The 20,617-nt window shown below is 37.4% G+C and overlaps 1 protein-coding gene across 2 annotated transcripts in view; it reads left to right on the top strand.

Annotated features, from left to right (window-relative positions):
• Positions 1–20,617, top strand: part of ano5a (anoctamin 5a) — a 43,061-nt gene that overhangs the window by 12,064 nt on the left and 10,380 nt on the right. Inside the window, exons 5-16 of one of the 2 annotated variants that reach the window (XM_065291184.2) lie at positions 3,319–3,426; positions 4,763–4,831; positions 5,739–6,023; positions 6,258–6,368; positions 6,466–6,581; positions 9,588–9,722; positions 10,448–10,553; positions 10,655–10,715; positions 13,577–13,728; positions 14,913–14,987; positions 17,856–18,084; positions 18,324–18,502. In XM_065291184.2, coding sequence (XP_065147256.1) covers positions 3,319–3,426; positions 4,763–4,831; positions 5,739–6,023; positions 6,258–6,368; positions 6,466–6,581; positions 9,588–9,722; positions 10,448–10,553; positions 10,655–10,715; positions 13,577–13,728; positions 14,913–14,987; positions 17,856–18,084; positions 18,324–18,502 — 1,626 coding nt within the window. Of the gene's footprint in view, positions 1–3,318; positions 3,427–4,762; positions 4,832–5,738; positions 6,024–6,257; positions 6,369–6,465; positions 6,582–9,587; positions 9,723–10,447; positions 10,554–10,654; positions 10,716–13,576; positions 13,729–14,630; positions 14,712–14,912; positions 14,988–17,855; positions 18,085–18,323; positions 18,503–20,617 lie in introns of both variants that reach the window. The other variant, XM_065291183.2, reaches the window with a different exon arrangement.

The raw sequence follows: 20,617 nt of genomic DNA, 5'->3' as shown, positions 1-20,617 counted from the left end.
CTGTCTACAGAGATCGCGTTTTTTTACAGTTTGAGCAGCGGTCAGGCAACAAGCAGATAGTGAGGAGATGTTTGCTGTACGTAACAAAAAATGTTTTATGGTCTAAAACGCGTGAATTCGTTAGAGCACCATTATTTTTAAAACATGGTAAGGAGCGTCACATTTCCGGCTAATGTCAGAGCTATTCAGGCCAATCACAACGTACCAGTAAGCTGGCCAGTCGGGGACATACCGCTTTTCAGATCGATGAGCTTTGTAACAAAACAGAGCGTTTGAGGAAGGCAGGGAAATCTGGAGCAACAAAAATTTACAGTATGTGGAAAATAATGTGACCACGTGAACACACTGTATTGAGTTCAGCGGGAGCGATTAGTAGGCACTGATGTCATACGCTAAACGGTATGCACTGCATGAAGTCAACACTTCAGTGTGGGTGGGTTCAGCCTTCCAAACTAAATTAAAACTACCATGAGAAGGTGAAGACACAAAATCACATCCAGTCAGTCTGCCCTCCCTGATGTGTTTATTACCCATAGGCGTGCAAGTCAGTGCGGATGAACGGGAAGGTTTGAGATCAGATACAGTGTTAAACAGAAAGTCCTTTAGTTCAATTTATGGTTCATATTTTATGTTATTTGCAATTGTTCTTGTTGTAATGTTGTGTTGTTTTTCTGGCCTCTGATGTCACTGCAACCAAAATCTTCAAATGTTGTTTGGTGATGTCATCACTGTCTCCCCCATCCCCCCATAAGTCTCTCTCTCTCTCTCTCTCTCTCTCTCTCTCTCTCTCTCTCTAATGACTGGGTGTGTATCCTGAAGGAGGGCAGCTCCCATCAAAATGTGTGTGTGTTTGTTTATGGATGTGTATGTCCGGTTGGAGAGTCTGTAAGGGAGGTGGTTTCGTCTGCCTCGGGAGACTCTCATTTCAGAGCATTGAATGATGCAGCATTTGATCAACGGATTGGAGGTAAAGTGTTTCTCCTTTTCTCTGTCCTGCAGTCTATCCACTGGCAGAATGTTTGTGGAAAGATGGATGAGCTCTGGGGAACATTGCTATAGATGGCAATCGTTGCATGTACTGGGATGTACATGTAACGGGAGTGTTTCTTTGCAGACTGCAGGCATTTCCATCGTCAGGGATTTCCATATTTCGTTTGCAGGAACTGCGTAAGAAAATCAGTGGCGTTTAACACAACCTCAGCTGGGTTTGGTCACATCTCAGGACGTGGCAGTGACAGTACTGAGAGATCTTTATTTATAACCTGGGCTGGTCCTCAGTCACCGGCTGGTTTGTTTATGTTACTCGGTGTGTGTAAGTTATTTTTAGTTGTAAGAGAGCAGCTGCAGACTCACTGACAGGCTCAATAACGTTTCTGCAGAGGCTATTTTCCTTCCTGCGGCTATTTGACTTTGAGCAACGTCAGGGTTGACTGAGGCTGAACACAACCTCCTTATAGAGCTGGTCTGGGTCAGTGGTTTCTGCAGGTTGTGGACTGTACTAAAACATAGGGTTAAATATAAAGAGATTTCAATCAAATTTGCTGCCAAGCTCTGCCAAGAAATGAGGAGATCATGTGTCTGACCCTCCTGAACAGTAGGGGGAAGCAAACACATTTTTGCATCTTTTGACATTTAAAACTCAGATAACAAAACAAACGCTATATCTGCTTATCTCATGTTAATATTGAGTACCTATAGAGTAGTATTACATCTTTCATATCTCCAAAGAGTTTTTAAGTTTTACCAGATTTATAAAAGACAGGTTAGCTCTAGCAAACATTCCCCCCAAAAATTTGGGGAGTCACGAGCTAGCAAAAAATCAATCACTCATGGTTTACTACATGTTCGTGTCATTTATATTATATGCAATTATGCACAAAGTCTTACCACCTGCAATTCATGACCCGATTAGGACTTTTCAATGAAATGCAGCGTTAAACAAACACACACGCAAAACTCTGCAGCTACCCCGGATAAACAAACTATATCCATTGTTTGCATAAAGCTGTCTTGGAAAGCTGAACAAGGCTTTCTTCTCCTTACATCCAAAAACACACTTCTTCTTTCGTGCCATTGTGGAGTCTTGATCAGTGGCAGCCGGTGACTTCTCTTCCGAGGGGCGCAAATTCAAAATATGTGTTTGTTGCGTCATGTGGACCATGCGCATTATCCATCATCTCAAAATACGTGCCTGCTGCACACGCGTCACTTATAACTAAAGTCTGATTAGACATGAGATTAAGTGAGTATCTGGCAAACATGAGCTTCGCTTTTATCATAAACCACTTAGACAAGTGTGCAGCAAGCACATATTTTGACAAGACGCGTGATGCACATGGTTCACATGATGCGGGGAAACATATTTTGAATTGACAAGTCACACACTTGATGGGCTACATACATCATGCACCCTCGAAAAAGAAGTCACCGGCCGCCACTGGTGTGGATATTGAACAAAGCTGTCACGTAAAGTGATGCCTGTGACTTCTACCATCCTTGTAGTATTGCTCAAATGCTGAGTAACGTGTTGGCGTGCTTTTCCGGGGTAAGTGCCCATAACAAATATGATATGTAGCATCTACCCATACAGCTCTTAAACTGTTAATAAGTCAGAACGTATGTAATACCGTTAACCCGACCCCTCAGGAAACACTTCATCCAAAAAGGAAAATGTTGTAATGTGATTTCAAACCCACTTTACTTCAGTTGTTTTAAGCTCTTTAGTGATAGTTCATCATGACCATGTCCCCTTTAGAAAAGTTTGACATGCTCGGCTTGTGAGTTATGAAGGTTATCAAAACAGCATAAAGGTAAGTACATAATGACAGATAGCTTTTGATATTTTTTGATAAATTCCCTTTAAGAGAAGTGTGTGCATCTGCTTATATTTAAATGATCTACTAAGGTATTTCACTGATCCAGTGGATTGATCTGATTCAACATCCACTCCTACTTTGAATAATGCTGGACACTGTCTGGCCTGTTTTTGCATGTATTTGGTTTTGAAGAGTTGGTGCAGATTTTCCTTGTGTGAGGTATTTTGTGCCTGTACAGTATGATGCCTGTGTGTGGCATAATGGTTTTAATGTCGTTGCCTCACTATACTAACAGAAGAGGTGGTTTATGATAAATAAACTTTTATCAAATATATAAAGATTTTAAAAATGTGTTTTTATTTTTCTCTGCAGTGAAAGCATGCTGTTTTAAAACATATTTTATTTCTCAGGATCTGAAAGATTTAATACTGTGCTCCACTACACAAACTCTGGTTCTGGCTGGTTTGTATAAAATGATGTTGTGTTTGTGCTGTGTGTGCAGGTGGATAAACAGCAGCAGAGCAAGGACTCTGTGTACTTCAGAGATGGCGTACGGAGAATAGATTTTGTTCTTTCATATATTGAGGACAAGGATGGAGAGAAAAAACAGGTGTGTTATTTGATGTGCTACATTTTACACAATGACATTTGGCTTTCATCTGCATGCAGTGTTAGAAAATTTGGGGGGAAATCATTAGTCACAAGAAATTAGAAACTGTCGTTGCTTTAATTTAGTTTTATTAACCTTATACTTGTTTATTAGCAGTCAGTCAGAATTTCTATATGGCACTATTACAGTAGTTTTTATGGGTTTCTCTTCCTGAATGTATTATCCTTTCACCGTTGACATGCCAGGCTCTCTCAGCATTGTAACCGGATTGGGCTTAACTTCCTCTTTAAATTTTATTACAACATTTTTAAAGAGCACTATTGTCCGATTCACGATTTTACATTTCCTTTGGTGTGTAAGTGTGTATTAGAAGGCTACATGTTAACGATATGCAAAAGGTACAAACCCCAAAGTAAACAATGACGTCTCCAACTTAAATCTCTTTTCTTGACCTACAACAAACACACGGATTGTAGGCAACAGTTTACTTCCTGGGATTTGTGATGTAGACAAGAGCGACATTATCATAATTCCTCCCGCTAATTAACTCCTGTTAGCATAGTATTGTGAGCAAATATTTCAAACATGGTAAGGAGCATCACATTTCCGGCTGACATCAGAGGTATTCAAACCAATCACAATGTACAGATTAGCTGGCCAATCAGGGACACAGAACTTTTCAAATCCCTGTGTTTCAGGAAGAAAGTGAAATCTGGAGCTACAAAAATGTACGTTATGTGGAAAATAATGTGTTTTTAACCATAAACCACACAAACACATTGCATTATACCAAATACACAAAATAATGTTGTTTTTTAGCAATGAAAGGTGCTCTTTAAAAATTTAAATAAATCTTAAAAACTTATTCCAGGAAATGTGATGTATTGATTTATTTAACAAAACTGTTGTCCTTGGGTTAATAAATCACAAATACATTAACTTTATATCCTAATATATCTAATGTTTAATTACATTTTTTACTTTTTTTTTTTTTATTAAAATTTCTTCAATTTTACATTTCTACACTCATGTCTTGTTTGCTAAATCAATTCAAAGATTCAAATTTTAATTCGAATTTAAATTGGAATGTCACAACCCTTCAACAAATGTAATGTTATGACAGTGTTTTGTAGTTTCAGAGCAGCTGTCTTAGTGTTTTTAATGTGTGACATATGACATACATATAGAAGAACTAGGAGAATGTGACTTTAAAGAGGTTTTAATTCAGATTCACAATTTTTATTTAACTCTTCGAACACTTCTGTGTCATAAGCAGTGTGTACCGCATGCACCTAAAGCACAAATCACTTCTCATTTATTATTGATTCTCATACAGGAGCGGAGGAAGGAGTTTGAAGCTAACCTACAGAAAGCCGGACTTGACCTTGAGACGGAGGACAAATCTGTAAGTGAAAACAGCACCTGACTTAAAAACGTTCACAAAGAACCCCATTAAAGGGATAGGTCAGCAAAAAAAAATGTAAACCACCCCATGATTTGCTCACCCTCATGCCATCCGAGATAGATATGTCCATCATCTTTTCGATGAACACAATCTAAAACGTAGTGACGAATGCAGAGACACACAGGAGAGATCAAAACAATACCAGACACGAATAAGAAGTCTAAACCAAGGATTTCAGTTTTAGTTACAGAACTAAAAATATATAACTGAGGGTAGTCGATGCGATTTTGTAATAAAAATATCCATATTTAAAACTTTAAAAACTATTATAACTAGCTTCCAGTAGCATTCAATGTGCATTTGCCAGAGAGTTTTAGCATATAATGTATCTTGCATTGTGTAGTGACGAATGTGGAGACAAAGATTAGAGACAAAAACACCAGTCAAGAATAAGAAGATGTCTAAACCAAGGATTTTAAAGAAAATAGTGGAGGAGTTCAATATAAGACAAGAGGACATTAAGTTATCTGTAGTTAAAACAACGCACAATGCATGTTTCTCGCGAGAGTGCGCATTGGCCGCTAACGGAAGCTAGATTTTATAGTTTATAAAGGTTTAAATATGGATATTTTTCTTACAAAATTGCATCAATAACTCTCAGAAGGCCTTTCTTGACCCCCTGGAGCCGTGTGGATTACTTCTGTGAAGGATGGACTTTTGGGGCTGTTCTATTTCTATTATACCGCTAATAATTTTATTAATTTATAACCTCAAGAATATTACCATTTGCTAATGAGTCTAAATCAGGAGCTGTATATTTCATTGTGTTTGTTTAAATGCACCCAATGTAAAGGATGTTGAATGTTGAGTTTCACATTGCTTCTCTGTTATGCTTGCATCGTTCAAGGAGTCAGAAGATGGAAAGACGTATTTCCTGAAGATCCACGTTCCCTGGGAGGTGCTGGCAACCTACGCAGATGTTTTGAAAATCAAAGTGCCTTTTAAAGCAAACGATATTCCAGAAAAGAAAGAAGTGCCCTTGAGCTGGCTTTTTACACCTCTCCGTCTCCCTGAACATATAATGCGTCCAGAGCCGGATTACTTTACCGCCACGTTCGACAAGAGCAAGATCGACTTTTTTCTCATCGATGATAAGGACACCTTCTTCCCTCCATCCACACGCAACAGGATTGTAAGATCTTTTGGAACATTTACTAAAACCTAGCATATATCTTAAAAACATTTCTTGGGAAAAGTAAGTCTTGCTAAGTCCTCATGGTTACTGTTTTTTTCCCTCGATTAGCAATGAATCCAAAGATTTAAAATATTTCTGCATTTGGAATGAAGAATGATACAATAAATGAATATTTTATTCCCTCCATTACAGCCATAACCAAAAGCTTGTTTTTATCTCTTTTCTTTGTAGGTATATTATATCCTTTCTCGATGTCCGTACAGTAAAGAGGAAATAGACAAAAAGGGAATTAAAAGGCTTCTAAACAATGGCACATACACTGCAGCCTTTCCTCTACATGATGTAGGTATTTTACACAGGAAATCAAACCTGTCAGCTTGTACACTTGTCTCTAGAGAGCTCATGAAATAGTAATAAAGATTTGTGTGTGTGTGTGTAGTGTAGGTACTGGACCAGCTCTCGAGATACAAACTGTGAGAGTGAACGCTACGACCTGTACAAACACTGGGCTCGTTTCAGCTGCTTTTACAAGGAACAGCCACTCCATCTCATACGGTGAGAAAGCAACAACAGGCTTGTTTAATGGGCTAGGGTATTTTTTTTTACTTTTAACAAATTTTACTTATTTTTTTCTAGTTAAAGGATTACTCCTTTTTCTTGTCCAGATAATTTACTCACCCCCATGTCATCCAAAATGTTTGTCATTCTTTGTTCATTCCATTAGAAATTAAGTTTTTTTAGGAAAACATTCCAGGATTTTTCTCAGTTTAATAGGCTTTATTGGACACCAAAACCCCATTCACACAGACCTCTGGTCCCAGAAAATACCCGTAAAATTGCCAGACAAGCGTCTGTGTAAACAAAAACTCGTACCGTTAATCTTCTGGGATCGTTGCCGGAAAGAGGACCTAGTAAGATACGCGGGTAACCCTCTGTGTGAACAGAAAGCCGCAAGAATGCTATAATGGGCGTGTCGAAGTGAGGACGCGCGCGTCATCATCACAACACAAGTTATGGTTCAGCTCCTACAAGAGATAACATGCATATACGAGATGTTATATGGTGCAAACTAGATTGAAGCAGTTATCAGGAAATGATAAATGAGACGCATAAACAATGACGCACGTGCCGTAGTGAGGACGCGCGTGTCATGGCAACATGAAGTTGGTTCCACTCTTTAAAATGAGGGATTTACAACATTCACTACGAGAAATGTCATCAAACTGGACTGAAGCAGATATCAGGTAAGTTAGCTTGTCATTTACTGCGTTGAAACGGAGATCATTCAGCAGCATAAAAGAATATCGCGTCACGTGCTAATTTGAGCTATAATAAACGAAAATACCCGCGCGTCATCCCACCAAGATATATCGTTCAGCTCTTCAAAATGCGGGTTTTAAATGCATATAAACAATCACGATGAGAAATGTCTGAAAACTGTATTAAAGCAGAGATCAGGGAGCTCGTCAAATATCCACTCAGAAGATGAGATCATTCACCAGCATAGAACTGTGCATTCACGCGCTCCTTTGTAGTCTTATTATAAACAAAAATGCACGCGAGTTGTTTCTGGAGAGAGGAATAATAAATACTTTGCAAACTTCAGACGCTGCGTAGAAGAGAGGGCGGGACTTTCAACATCACGTGTCTTTCCGGGACCATCAGATGCCGTGTAATCTTGGCAGTGTGAACGAACAAAAACTCTAACCATTCCGGAAAAATCCAGGATGCATTTTACGTGTATTTTCCGGAATTTGTGTGCGAAAAGGACTCAACACTTTACAGTTTCAATGCAGTTTCAACAAAATTTCAAAGGGCTGTAAACAATCCCAAACGAGGCATAAGGGTCTTAGCTAGCAAAACGATTGTCATAAACATCCATTCACACAGACATTTGGTCCCAGAAAATACCCGTAAAATTGCCAGACAAGCTTCTGTGTGAACGCAAACATGTCCTGTAAATCTTCTGGGATCGTTGCCGGAAAGAGGAACTAGTAAGATACAAGGAAAACCCTCTGTGTGAACAAGAAGCCGACACAATGCCGTAATGGGCGTGTCGTAGTGAGGACGCACGCCTCATCACAACAAAAGTTATGGTTCAGCTCTTTAAAACGAGAGATTCACATGCATATAAACATTCACCTCGAGAAATGTCAACAAACTGGACTGAAGCAGATATCAGGTAAGTTAGTTCGTCACTTACTGCGTTGAAACAGAGATCATTCAGCAGCATAAAAGAATATCGCGTCACGTGTTCATTTGAGCTTATAATAAACAAATGTCATAAACGTCATTCCAACAAGATATATCGTTCAGCTCCTCAAATTGCGGGTTTTAAATGCATATTAACAATCACAGTGAGAAATGTCTGAAAACTGTATCAAAGCAGAGATCAGGGAGCTCGTCAAATATCCATTCTGAAGCTGAGATCATTCACCAGCATAGAACTGTGCGTTCATGTGCTCCTTTATAGTCTTATCATAAACAAAAATGCACGCGGGTGGTTTCTGGAGAGAGAAATCATAAATAATATGCAAACTTCAGGCGCTGCATAGAAGATAGGGCAGGACTTTAAACAGGTCACGTGTCTTTCCGGGACCAGATGCCAGCAAATCATTGGCAAAAACAAACGATCCCGGAAAAATCCAGGATGCATTTTCCGTGTATTTTCTGGAATGTCTATGTGAAAAGGGCTATAGATAAGACCCCTATGCCTCGTTTGGGTTCATTTAGAGCCATTTGAAACTGCATTTAAATTGTAAAGTGTTGGTGTCCAATAACGTCTATTAAAATGAGAAAAATCCTGGAATGTTATCCTAAAAAAAAAATTATACTCGGCTGCGCAATAAAAGACATCAACATTTTGGATGACATGGGGGTGAGTAAATTATTTGGATTTTTTTTTTAAGTAATCCTTGTAATCGATTTTGCTTTATAGATTTATAAGAAGTATATTTTGCATAAGACATTAAGCTTAATAATATGTAACTAAGTTACTTTTAAACAAGTGTTACTCAGGATGTTTTTGTAGCATATTTTGTGTATTTATCAGCTGTTTCTTAGAATTACTCAATATAGAAGTGTACCACTATTAGTGCTGGACAAAAACAGAGACCGTCTGTTCTGCAAATGTCTAAAGTGTGATCCGTGCAAGAAAGGTGTGATTTGTGCAAGCATAGGTGCATGAAAAAGCGTATATAAGTGAGAGAAGAGTTTCAGAGAGTTGTTTCAATACAGCCTTCTCTCTGCAGCTGCTAGTTTTGTTTCTGCAGAATGATCTGCTCAATAAAAGTGATTTTATTACATCTTTTGACTGGCTTCTGTGCAATCATTAAGACTCATCAGGGGTATTAGTAGTTGTATGGAGAATTCCATGACATCCTTTAATTAGATTTTTTATATTTTATTTTGTTATCAAGCATTGCTTAATAAACGTAGTGTTTGTTGTAAGAGCGTAAATAAAAATGAACGCATGTCTTCCACCCATTAAGGCAACATTTTGAAATGAATGTGTGCATAGACGAATGTGAGTGATATGAAAAATAAATATTGTTTCCACAGAAAATATTATGGAGAGAAGATCGGCATTTACTTTGCCTGGTTGGGCTTCTACACAGAGATGCTGTTTTACGCTGCAGTTGTTGGTTTGTTCTGCTTTATCTACGGTGTGGCCACATTTGGCGACAATGCCTGGAGGTGAGCATAAAGGTGTATTGTCGTATTATCTACATATATGACAAACATGGATGACGTGTGTTGAAATTATATAAGTGGTATGCAGAGTTTTCACAATATGTATAGAAGTGTATTGTCAAGCTATTATTATAAGTAGGAACCTAACAATAGCTGCGTTTACATGGACAAATCAATTTAAATGTTCAATACGAATGAATAGGACAATAAATATTATGGAAGTATTGTGAAAAATGATGAGGTAGATATTTTAATAAATGATGGTAAGCACACAGTTGACGGTACCCATTGAATTCCATCGTATTTGTTTTCCTATGGAAAGTCAAAGGTTACAATCAGCTGTGTCATAATTTGTCAAAATATCAGAAAAAAATAATTCATACAGGTTTAGAACAACATGAAGAGGAGAAAATGATGACAGAATTTTTATTTTTATTTTTGGGTGAAATATCCCTTGAAGGAGTTTAACCAAAACCCAATAAAAAAAAAACATTGACTTTGGGACAATGAAACCGGAAGTGCTAAAATGCTAAACTCGCTTTCGGGTTTTGCCAACAAAAACACGAAAGTAAGAAAACATGTAATAGTTTGTGGCAATGTCCACATCTGAGAATGCAACGCGCGTGATATAAATTAAGCATATTATGAAATCACCATATCACATTACTTTATGTGTAAAACTTGTTTGGGGCTAAGGGCAGCTGTTTTTTGTTGTTTCTCTGTTGAAGTAAGGAGATCTGCAATGACACCATCGGGGGACAGATCATCATGTGTCCTTTGTGTGATAAAAAATGTGGCTACTGGAAGCTCAGTTCAACCTGTAGCTCCTCATGGGTGAGTCTAATGTTCATGATCATGGAACATCAATGACAGGTTAACTTCTGTGTATATTTATTACTAATGTAAAATGATAACCTCTCTGATATGCATTTCAGCAATCGTATCTGTTTGACAACACAGCCACAGTGTTCTTTGCGATATTCATGGGAATATGGGGTGAGTAAGAAACCTTTTCTGCACTTTGCGTACGCGAAATGATATAGCATTGTACAGAACTACATTTATGAAATGTAAAATCTACCCACATGACTCTCTATTAGGGCTCGCTGCATTTCCATTTTTTTTACCACAAATTTACATTGGAAAAATGTAGCCAACCGAGCCATGCACTCAATTTCCAAACATATTCATCTCACTTTATGACTTAAAATAGTCTAGAAACTCAGAAAATATTTGTTGAAAAATATCAGACACATTTATGCGTTTAGATTTGATTAAGTTTTTAGAGTTCAATATTTTTAAGCAAATTAATATTTTGGTGGGGCACTGCCTCACTTGCCCATATAGATGAGCTGCGCCTGGCCCAACATTTGTTAATGAAGTCACATATAAGCAAACTGTCCTCTAATTGGTCAGAGTGTACAAAAGTGAACTTAGACCACCTTGTTCAGGCGATCTGAATTATTTTTGCCGATCTGAGTGTGATTGCTCTGTTTACGTATGCTCCAAACAAGCCTGGTACATGTAAAAAAAAAAAACATGCATAAGTTATTTTGTCTTTTCTTTTGACATTGGGAGTGGACCGGCTTTTCTCAAGTTTTTAAAGCATGTAAAAGCTTTATAAAATTATTTTACACTGCTTGTGACATATAAGTGTGTTGAAGACACAGTGCAAGGTTTGGTGAAAAAAAAACAAGAGCGTAATTTAATATAAAAATCTTCTTGTCATGTGCCTGTACAACTTCCTGTGCCTGATTTGTTGTGAGTGATTTTGACATGACTATTGTTTCAGATGTTACACATTATTCAAAAGTTAAACTTCCTAAATTGCGTCAACAAGAAGGGAAATTCAGACAGAGAGAAAAGGGAACTTTTCTTTCATCATTATGGAATATATTTTAGTATTTTTACCTTCATATGGTTTTGGAACGTGGAATATACAGCATTATTTTATAATGCTTTTACATCTGTTTAAAGCTTGAGAAGAGGTGGTCACAATCCACTCCCATTATAAACAGAAGCAACATAAGTTGTTTTGAAGAAACACAGAAACCAAAGAGCCTTTGAACGACACAATTGTATATTATATACATTATTAAGATTAAATAATAAGTACATGATTATTGCTGTAAACTAACACTTTAAAGGGCTTCACATTAGGGCTGGGTTTTGGCAAGGGCCTCACGATACGAAACATATCACGATACATGAATCCTGATAGGATGTATCATGGTACGATACAATACGTTGCACGTTAAGATACATTGCAATACTTTTTTATCAAAAATTTAACAAAATTTAGTGGAAATTTATTTTAATTTTTTATTTTAAAGGCCAAGTGCTTCCACACGTCGGCTTTAAAAGCTGCAGCTGTTTTAAAGTGTTCTGCCATTTACTTACTCCCACTAACTTCTATGACGTATATGATGGACAACTGGACAGCGACACAGTGATTTGATGGATTTTTAAAAAATATTGATAGTAGAGATTGAAATATCGATACACTATCATGGAAAAAAAATGTATCACGATAGTTAGCTGTATCGATATTTTTGCACAGCCCTACTTCACATAATACATTGGATTGAGGTGGACTGAGGATAAGGTGACCACAAGTGATGTGATTGGTCTGCTAGAACTTTTCCCTCAGATCGGAAATCGTAGTGATGTAGTACTCAAATCCGTTCTTGAGACCGATTTCTGCTTTCTTTGACTCGTCTTAGACTTGTTCCTTCAAAGACTCGGTCTTGACTCGGTCTCGGACCACAGTGGGAGGAGAAGGACACATAATTTCAGGCCAAGATCTCGAGACCAGCGCATTTTAACAACAGTAATAATAAAATGCAATGTTGACGGGCATTATTTGAAAATGACATCCCATGGTGCAATGCAAAGATACTGCCATCAGAGATGTTTGTTTATCTCTAGAAAAATAGGCAGAAGATGATGCATGTGGTAGGAATTTTTTTTATGATAGTTAAAGCATAGTCCATATCAAGACGTTAAGACTGCTCCTCTAAACAACTCTCAATCTAGCTTAACTGTTGAATACTCATGAATATGAAAACTGACATGTTTTTATGGTCTTGGTCTCGACTCCTAGAGGACTCGGTCTTGACTCGGACTCAACTGTATTTGAAAACCAACGGACTCGGTCTTGACCCTTCAAAGACTCAGTCTTGACTCGGCATAGGCGGTCTCGGGACACTGCATCACTTAAGTGACACTTTGGGGACTGCCTTGGTGTGAGTGCGTCTGAAGCACGTACAGATGAACATCCAATCTGTAGCCGATACGTCATAGGGCATCCTAAACCGGCCTCAGGTCTAGAATAGAAAGTAAACCTTCATCCTTTTTGGAACAATGACATAGCGGCTGTAAAAAAACACATTTTTATACACTTTTTTATGGCCTCTTTGCGCAAAATTTTATTTATTGTTACGTTACCAGAGCCTGCTCGAGGCTCACCACAGTAGCAGTCCGGGTTCGCATTTGTGTCGCATTTCTGCTGGTGATGGTGAAAACTAAGATGGACCAAGTTGAGGATCAATATTTAGCAACTCAAGCTGCAACAAAATTGGCTGTCTATTTACCTCTATCACTGATGATGATTTTCCAACAGTGCACACTAGCTGCTTTTTCTTCAGTACTGGAGGTCCAATCCTGGGCTTTCATTGGGTGCTTATTATTTAGTCCAAATGATGCATTTACAAACCTTTTTTAAAATAAAAAATATGTTGCAGTTCTAGCATTGCCTTTCAAGTTCACAAGAAACTTTTCATCCAATGATAATAAATGTTTCATTGGTAGTGTACATCCATGTGCACTTGTTAACTGTAATGTTTCTCTTGCATCAGTGACTCTTTTCTTGGAGTTCTGGAAGCGACGTCAGGCGCGATTGGAGTACGAGTGGGATCTGGTGGACATGGAGGAAGAACAACAACACCTGCAGCTCAGGCCCGAATATGAGATCAAATGCACAAACCGCCGCATCAACCATGTCACTAAAGTAAGCCTGATGCCAGAGAGCTCACTTTATAATAAAATAAAGTACATAACATAATTTCTGGTCATGTAATTTTATTACTGTATTTTTTGCTAACATTTGTTTCATTTTACAGAAAATCCTCAGAACTGTTTGCTTATAATTATTCTTGCAATCGATGTAACTCTGAATGTAACTGTTTGTCCAACTTATATTGCAGCGTTTTTGCATGGATTTTGAATTGCTTTGTCAATGGATTTTATATTAGCTTAAATAATATTACATTACCAGGTAGTTTTATGCTTCCATTGTATATGGTACAGTAGAAAATTACTAGATTACTAGACTAGTTAGAAGATTACTAGACCAAGCATGTTGGTCGGGTAACTCATAGAGGTTAGTGAGGATAAATGGCAGGTTGATTTTGACACAAATTATATCAAGGCAGTGATGAATAGAATTGCAGACTACAGTTTGAACAGCCGGGATCACCATTCATTGTGATTGGTACCCAATATAAAAAAAATGCATTTATTATTATTATTAAGATCGGGTGTGTTACAGCTGCCAAGATCATATTTTGCAATTGCAAATGCCTCAAAACCCAAAGATTAGATTGATGGGATTATCAATATTCCTTCATATGAGAGTATGTTTGGCTAAATTAGAAACAGGATCTTTTCTGCCAGCATATAAAACCAAATTTGAATGTGATCTGGCCTAAGTTCGAAAAAAGAAATCAGATTTTATAAAGGAAATTGTGAACAGTCTAGATGCGGAGGGAGGGGCAAAATATATGCCAAAACTATCGCTTTACTTTCCCCTGTATGACTGTAGTTGTCAAGTAGTAGTTAGTAGTCAGGTTAGCATCTAAGTAAGAAACAACATGATTGGCTTGTTTGTTTGGCTCTACTCATGTTCTGTAGGAACAGGAGTGTGCTCTAGGGCACAAAGCAGCTGATAAAGCAGGCAGGTTCATCCTGTGCTGGGCCACAGTTCTCTTGTGGGTAAGGATTGTATAGGACGCCCAGAGATTGGTTTGCTGTGTTAGTGACTTTTTTGAACGTAGACTTATTAGAAACAGAAGAAGTGCTGGTAGACAGCAGTGTGAATACTAGTGGCACTGGTGCAGTGCTAGATTAGGACTCCTGTACTGCGTGTGTGGTGGTGGTTGCTCATATTCCCTGCTTTGCTTGCTTGCTGTGTAGGAGATGGAACCTTACTTACCCGCAACAAGCAAATGTGCTCGCACATTACTGTCTGGGGCCACCGTCCTTTTTTGGGTAAGCATCAAAAACGTTTAATACATCTATACAACAAATATATCATTATCTTTTTCCTCATAAATTATGAAATCTATATAGAGTATTGAGCTGCCCATAGCTTCCAGTATTCCACTAGTATCCATTTTCTATTAAACTAGAATACAGTCTTATAGGCTTATTTTAAAATAATTTCAATTATTTTGAAAAGTCCTTACAAATAATCGTAGTACCTAAATATTGCAGTATTTAGACAGATAAGATTAAGCCAAATTCAGCCCCAAACTAGAAAACACAAATGTAAATGGAGACCTTAAACTGTTAGAAATGTGGGTTGCACTTTTATAAGTTAACTGCATGCCGACACTTAGGAGCAAATCACAATACAACCCTTTATGTATATATTAAAAGTAAATTTTCATTGCATAATGATAATAAAATGTAAATTATTAGAAAGATATTTAGTTTCTTTCTCAACAAGACATTTTTCATTAATGGGTAAAGTCTTGGAAAATAAATTATTATAAATGCAAATTATATATATATATATATATATATATATATATATATATATATATATATTAAATATGCAATAAAATCTAACAACAAGGAGTCAATGCACATTTCAAGACTTAGGTCCTGTCTGGGAAACTACCCCTATTTTAATTTAATGTTTTACTGTGACATGTCAAGCTACAGCAAACTACAAACACAATATGATGAAAATTGGGAAATATAATCGTAGTAGATACTTACTATGCTTGTATCAGATGTTTACTGGAAAAGGATGAAAATATCGCATGGAATATCAGTCAGTTTCTTAAAGGTATATTTACCCCATAATGGCAGGATGAATAGCATTTACCCTTAAACATGCTAAATGTTTACAACTAATACGCAAAAAAATCAAATAATCAAATAACTTTTTGATTTAAAGAACCATTTTTGGTTCCCCCAAGAGCCATTAGTAAAGAACCATCCCTTTTTCACCTGTTTTTACACGTGCATCTCAAAAAATTTGAAAATCTTTTTTTTTTTTAGTTTACTTAAAAAAAAAAAAAACCTTTGTATATGCAAGATTCCTTTCACACAATCTAAAATATTCCAAGACCGGGTGTCAGACGGGCCGGTCTGAGTATTTCACAATCTGCTCAGTTACTGGGATTTTCACGCATAACCATTTCTAGGGTTTACAAAGAATGATGTGAAAAGGGAAAAACATCCAGTATGCGCCAGTCCTGTGGGTGAAAATGCCTTGTTGATGCTAGAGGTCAGAGGAGAATGGGCCGATAGAAGAGCAACTTTGACTGAAATAACCACTCGTTACAACCGAGGTATGCAGCAAAGCATTTGGGAAGCCACAACACGCACAACCTAGAGGTAGATGGGCTACAACAGCAGAAGACACCACCAGGTACCACTCATCTCCACTACAAATAGAAAAAAGAGGCTACAATTTGCACGAGCTTACCAAAATTGTACAGTTGAAGACTGGGAATATGTTGCCTGGTCTGATGAGTGTCGATTTCTGTTGAGACATTCAGATGGCAGAGTCAGAATTTGGTGTAAACAGAATGAGAACATGGATCCATCACGCCTTGTTACCACTGTGCAGGCTGGTGGTGGTGGTGTAATGGTGTGGGGGATGTTTTCTTGGCACACTTTAGGCCCCTTATTGTCAACTGGGCATCATTTAAATGCCACGTCCTACCTGAGCATTCTTTCCGACCATCCCTTTATGACCACCATGTACCCCTCCTCTGATGGCTACTTCCAGCAGGATAATGCACCATGTCACAAAGCTCGAATCATTTCAAATTGGTTCCTTGAACATGGCAATGAGCTGTATCAAAACATATTCATAGAAAGATGAGATGACGCCAGCCTTGGAAAGATTGTTAGGAAAAGCAGATTCAAGAACTTAGGAAAGCTTCACAAGAAGTAGACTGAAGCTATAGTCATCAAGAGCCACCACAAAAAGACGTCTTAAGGAAATGGGCTTAAGGAAACTGTCACATTCTTTTAACCAAGACGCTTCTTAACCAGAAACAATGTAAAAAGCGTCTCACCTGGGCTAAGGGGAAAAATAACCGGACTGGTGCTCAGTGGTCCCAAGTCCTCTTCTCAGATGAAAGTAAATTTTGCGTTTCATTTGGAAATCAAGGTCCCGGAGTCTGGAGGAAATGTGGAGAGGCACAGAATCCAACTCGCTTGAAGTCCAGTGTGAATTTTCCACAGTCAGTGATGTTTTTGGTTGCCATGCCATCTGGTGTTGGTTCACTGTGCTTTTATGAAGTCCAAAATTAATGCAGTCATCTTATGCTTCCATCTGCCGAGAAACTTTTTGCAGATGCGGATTTTCTTTTCAGCAGGACTAATTGTTTTCGGACCATGATATTAATGTGCTTAATTGGCCAGCCAACTCATCTGCCTGAACCACATTGAGAATTTATGACCAAACAAATCATATGAGCTGAAGGCAGCTATCAAATATATATCCATGATATTCAAATTTTTTGAGATGCACATGTTGTCTTTAGCACCTTTTTGTTCAACAGAAAGGTTCTGATGAAAGTAAAGGTTCTTTATGGAACCATGCAGCCCTTTTAAAAACTTATTTAAAGAGTGTATGCAGATAATAATATATAGACTGTTGTATAATATTCTATCACTGGACTGTATGGACACTTCACATCCTAGATCAGTAAGTTTGTGAGCATTTTGTCTGAGAATGCCCGTGTTCAACAGCATGTTGTGTTTTAGTATTTTAGCCCTAGAGAGCTTTTTGGTAGTTTCCACTGCACTGTGATTAACAATATTTGAACTAATTAAGCACTAGTGATCAGTTTTGTGTGAATGACGCATGTACTGCTTTGCTCCCGAACACAGATCTCTCTGATTATCGCCAGTATAATCGGGGTGATCGCGTACCGTCTGGCCGTGTTTGCTGCCTTTGCCAGCGTTATGAAGGACAGTCCCACCAATAAGCTGGAAGTGATAGGAACGTTGATCACACCTCAGTTTGCCACATCTGTAACTGCTTCCTGTATCAACTTTGTCATCATCATGATTCTGAACTACCTCTATGAGCGTGTGGCCATCTGGATTACAGATATGGGTGAGAAACGTTTTTACAGCTTTTATCATTTACATGTTTTCAGTCGTCTTTATTCGATTGATTGTAAGCATGGTAGTGAATATTTATCAGGATTGTTTTCTTATTTACTGTTATGCCTAAAAGCACACTTTTCCTATGGTAAAATCGCTGTAACACACAGCCTCTCAAAGTAGCCTACTATTATTGATGTATATTCATATTGTACCGAACTGACCGCCACAGATTTTCTTTCATTGCAGAGGTTCCAAAAACTCACTTGGAGTACGAGAACAGGCTGACGGTGAAGATGTTCCTCTTTCAGTTTGTCAACTACTATTCATCCTGTTTCTACGTTGCCTTCTTCAAGGGAAAATTTGTGGGTTACCCGGGCGAATATGGCTACATGTTTAACCAATGGAGCGGACTGAGAAATGAGGAGGTAAAACTGACATCACTTGAGTTTTTGCTTACAATTGAGTTGTATTTACTAACTCTAATGCGATCTGCAGTTGTTAACACTGTAAGCCCGGATAAGTTGAATATTCTTAAAAAAATGAAGCAAACTTGTTGCCCTAAAAAATTTAAGTAATGATTACTTAAACATATAAACTGTTCTAACAACAATTTTAAGTCGAATAGACTTCTTCCAATATTCTCTTAACCCAGATTAGTTGACATTACTAGAAATTTGTGAGGAAACCCCTTGCCAGAGGTGTAAAGTACTCAAGTAAATGTACTTCGTTACTGTACTTAAGTATTTTTTGGGCTACTTTGTACTTGTACTGAGTATCAAAAATATAGGCAACTTTTACTCTCTACTCAATTACATTTTTGATTGGGTATTTGTACTCTTTACTCCACTACATTTGAAATGACACTTAACGTTACTCGCTACATTGTTTATTCGTCAAATAAAAACGAGACGAAAGTGTCAGAGGGTGATGATGGATAGAATCTGTGGTCGCGAGGTTACACGCACACACACAACTGAGGGACTTCATTTGGCTCTGCGCAGAGCAACCGTATGAAATCAAAGTACTGCGAGAGCGAATCAAATGCATATGGAGAAGTCTGGTCTCGCGGTACTTTGATGTCAAACGCTGAATGGCTTGCATTGAGCCACCGTAGCGGGACATCTGCGTGCTGCGTATGTCATAAACTGTAGAGAAAAGTTCGCGTCTGGTCTGAGAGAAGAGATAAAGAGCAAACATATGGATGCATATCACATTTGCTTCAGTCAAGGGACCATTTTTAAACATGTGATGCTACAATCAAAACAAAAGTGATGCGCGATTGCAGGAGGGTCATCCCGCAACTCAAAGGCAAGCACAAATGTTTATATACTCTGATGCTACCTTATCAGCTAACCTGAGCTGGTACATAACTTGATATAACTTACTATATAAGCCAAAATAAACCAGCGAGGTCCTGTACTGATTGCCCGAGTAACTTAAGTACATTATAAGATTGATAATAAGTGTACAATTTCACTGTCCTCACATTTAATCAAGTATGCTGTAATGTATTTACTGTAAAGAGGGATGCATGACGGAAGAAATGTAGTGCACTTAATGTGAGATAGTGGTGTTACGTACTACATGTGTTTTCAATTAATCTTTCAAATGAACAACTTCACGTTTTTAATATGCATTATCATATTTCTGTTGGTGTAATTTTAGTTTACTGGAATTTTCTAAATATAAAAATTATATCTTTTTTAGGATAGGCCTATATAAGAATATTTGGTAACACTTTACAACAAGGTTCATTAGTTAACAGTAGTTAATGTATTAACCAACTTGAACAAACCATGAGCAATACATTTGTTACATCATTTATTCATCTTTGTTAATGTTAGTTAATAAAAATGTAAGCTTTAATTGTTTGTTCATGTTAGTTCAGAGTGCATTAACTAATGTTAACAAGATTTTAATAAAGTATTAGTAATTGTTGAAATTAATATTAACAAAGATGAATAAATGCTGTATAAGTGCAGCTCATTATCAGTTCATGTTAACCAATGTAGCTAACTAATATTAACCAATGAACCCCACTGTAAATTGTTACCATATATTTATATCACAAAGTTAGGCTTTATATTTTTCAGCATGGCACATTCAAGTACACAATGACACTAGACTAAAATTAAATGGGTTTAAATTAAATGTAATTTAGATTTCTAGACTAAAATCTTATGGCATTTAGATGAATAAAATTAGACAAAAAACTTAATCAATTCAGATGACAAAAATATGGCTAAAACTAAATAAAATTTTAGTCAAAAGAAGACTATGACTATGTTTAATCTGTGTTTGTTCTGCCAGGTCAAAATTTTGAGGTGTTTGATTTCTTTTCTATATTAGGAAATAAAACCTCATAAATAAACTTTCTTAGTTTTCACTGCCCAGACCTACAATGTCTCTTTGTGTTGAGGACTAGCGCATCTTTGAGTCAACATTCAGTACGAGTAAAAATACTGGAGTACTTTTAAATTGGGTTACTTTAATACTTTTACTCAAGTCGTATTTAAATTGGTGACTTGTAACTTGTAGTG

The sequence above is a fragment of the Paramisgurnus dabryanus genome, chromosome 23 (genome assembly GCF_030506205.2).
Source record: "Paramisgurnus dabryanus chromosome 23, PD_genome_1.1, whole genome shotgun sequence".
Lineage (NCBI taxonomy): Eukaryota > Metazoa > Chordata > Actinopteri > Cypriniformes > Cobitidae > Paramisgurnus > Paramisgurnus dabryanus.
Note: the sequence above shows the minus strand (reverse complement) of the source record. Positions and strands in the feature narration are given on the sequence as shown.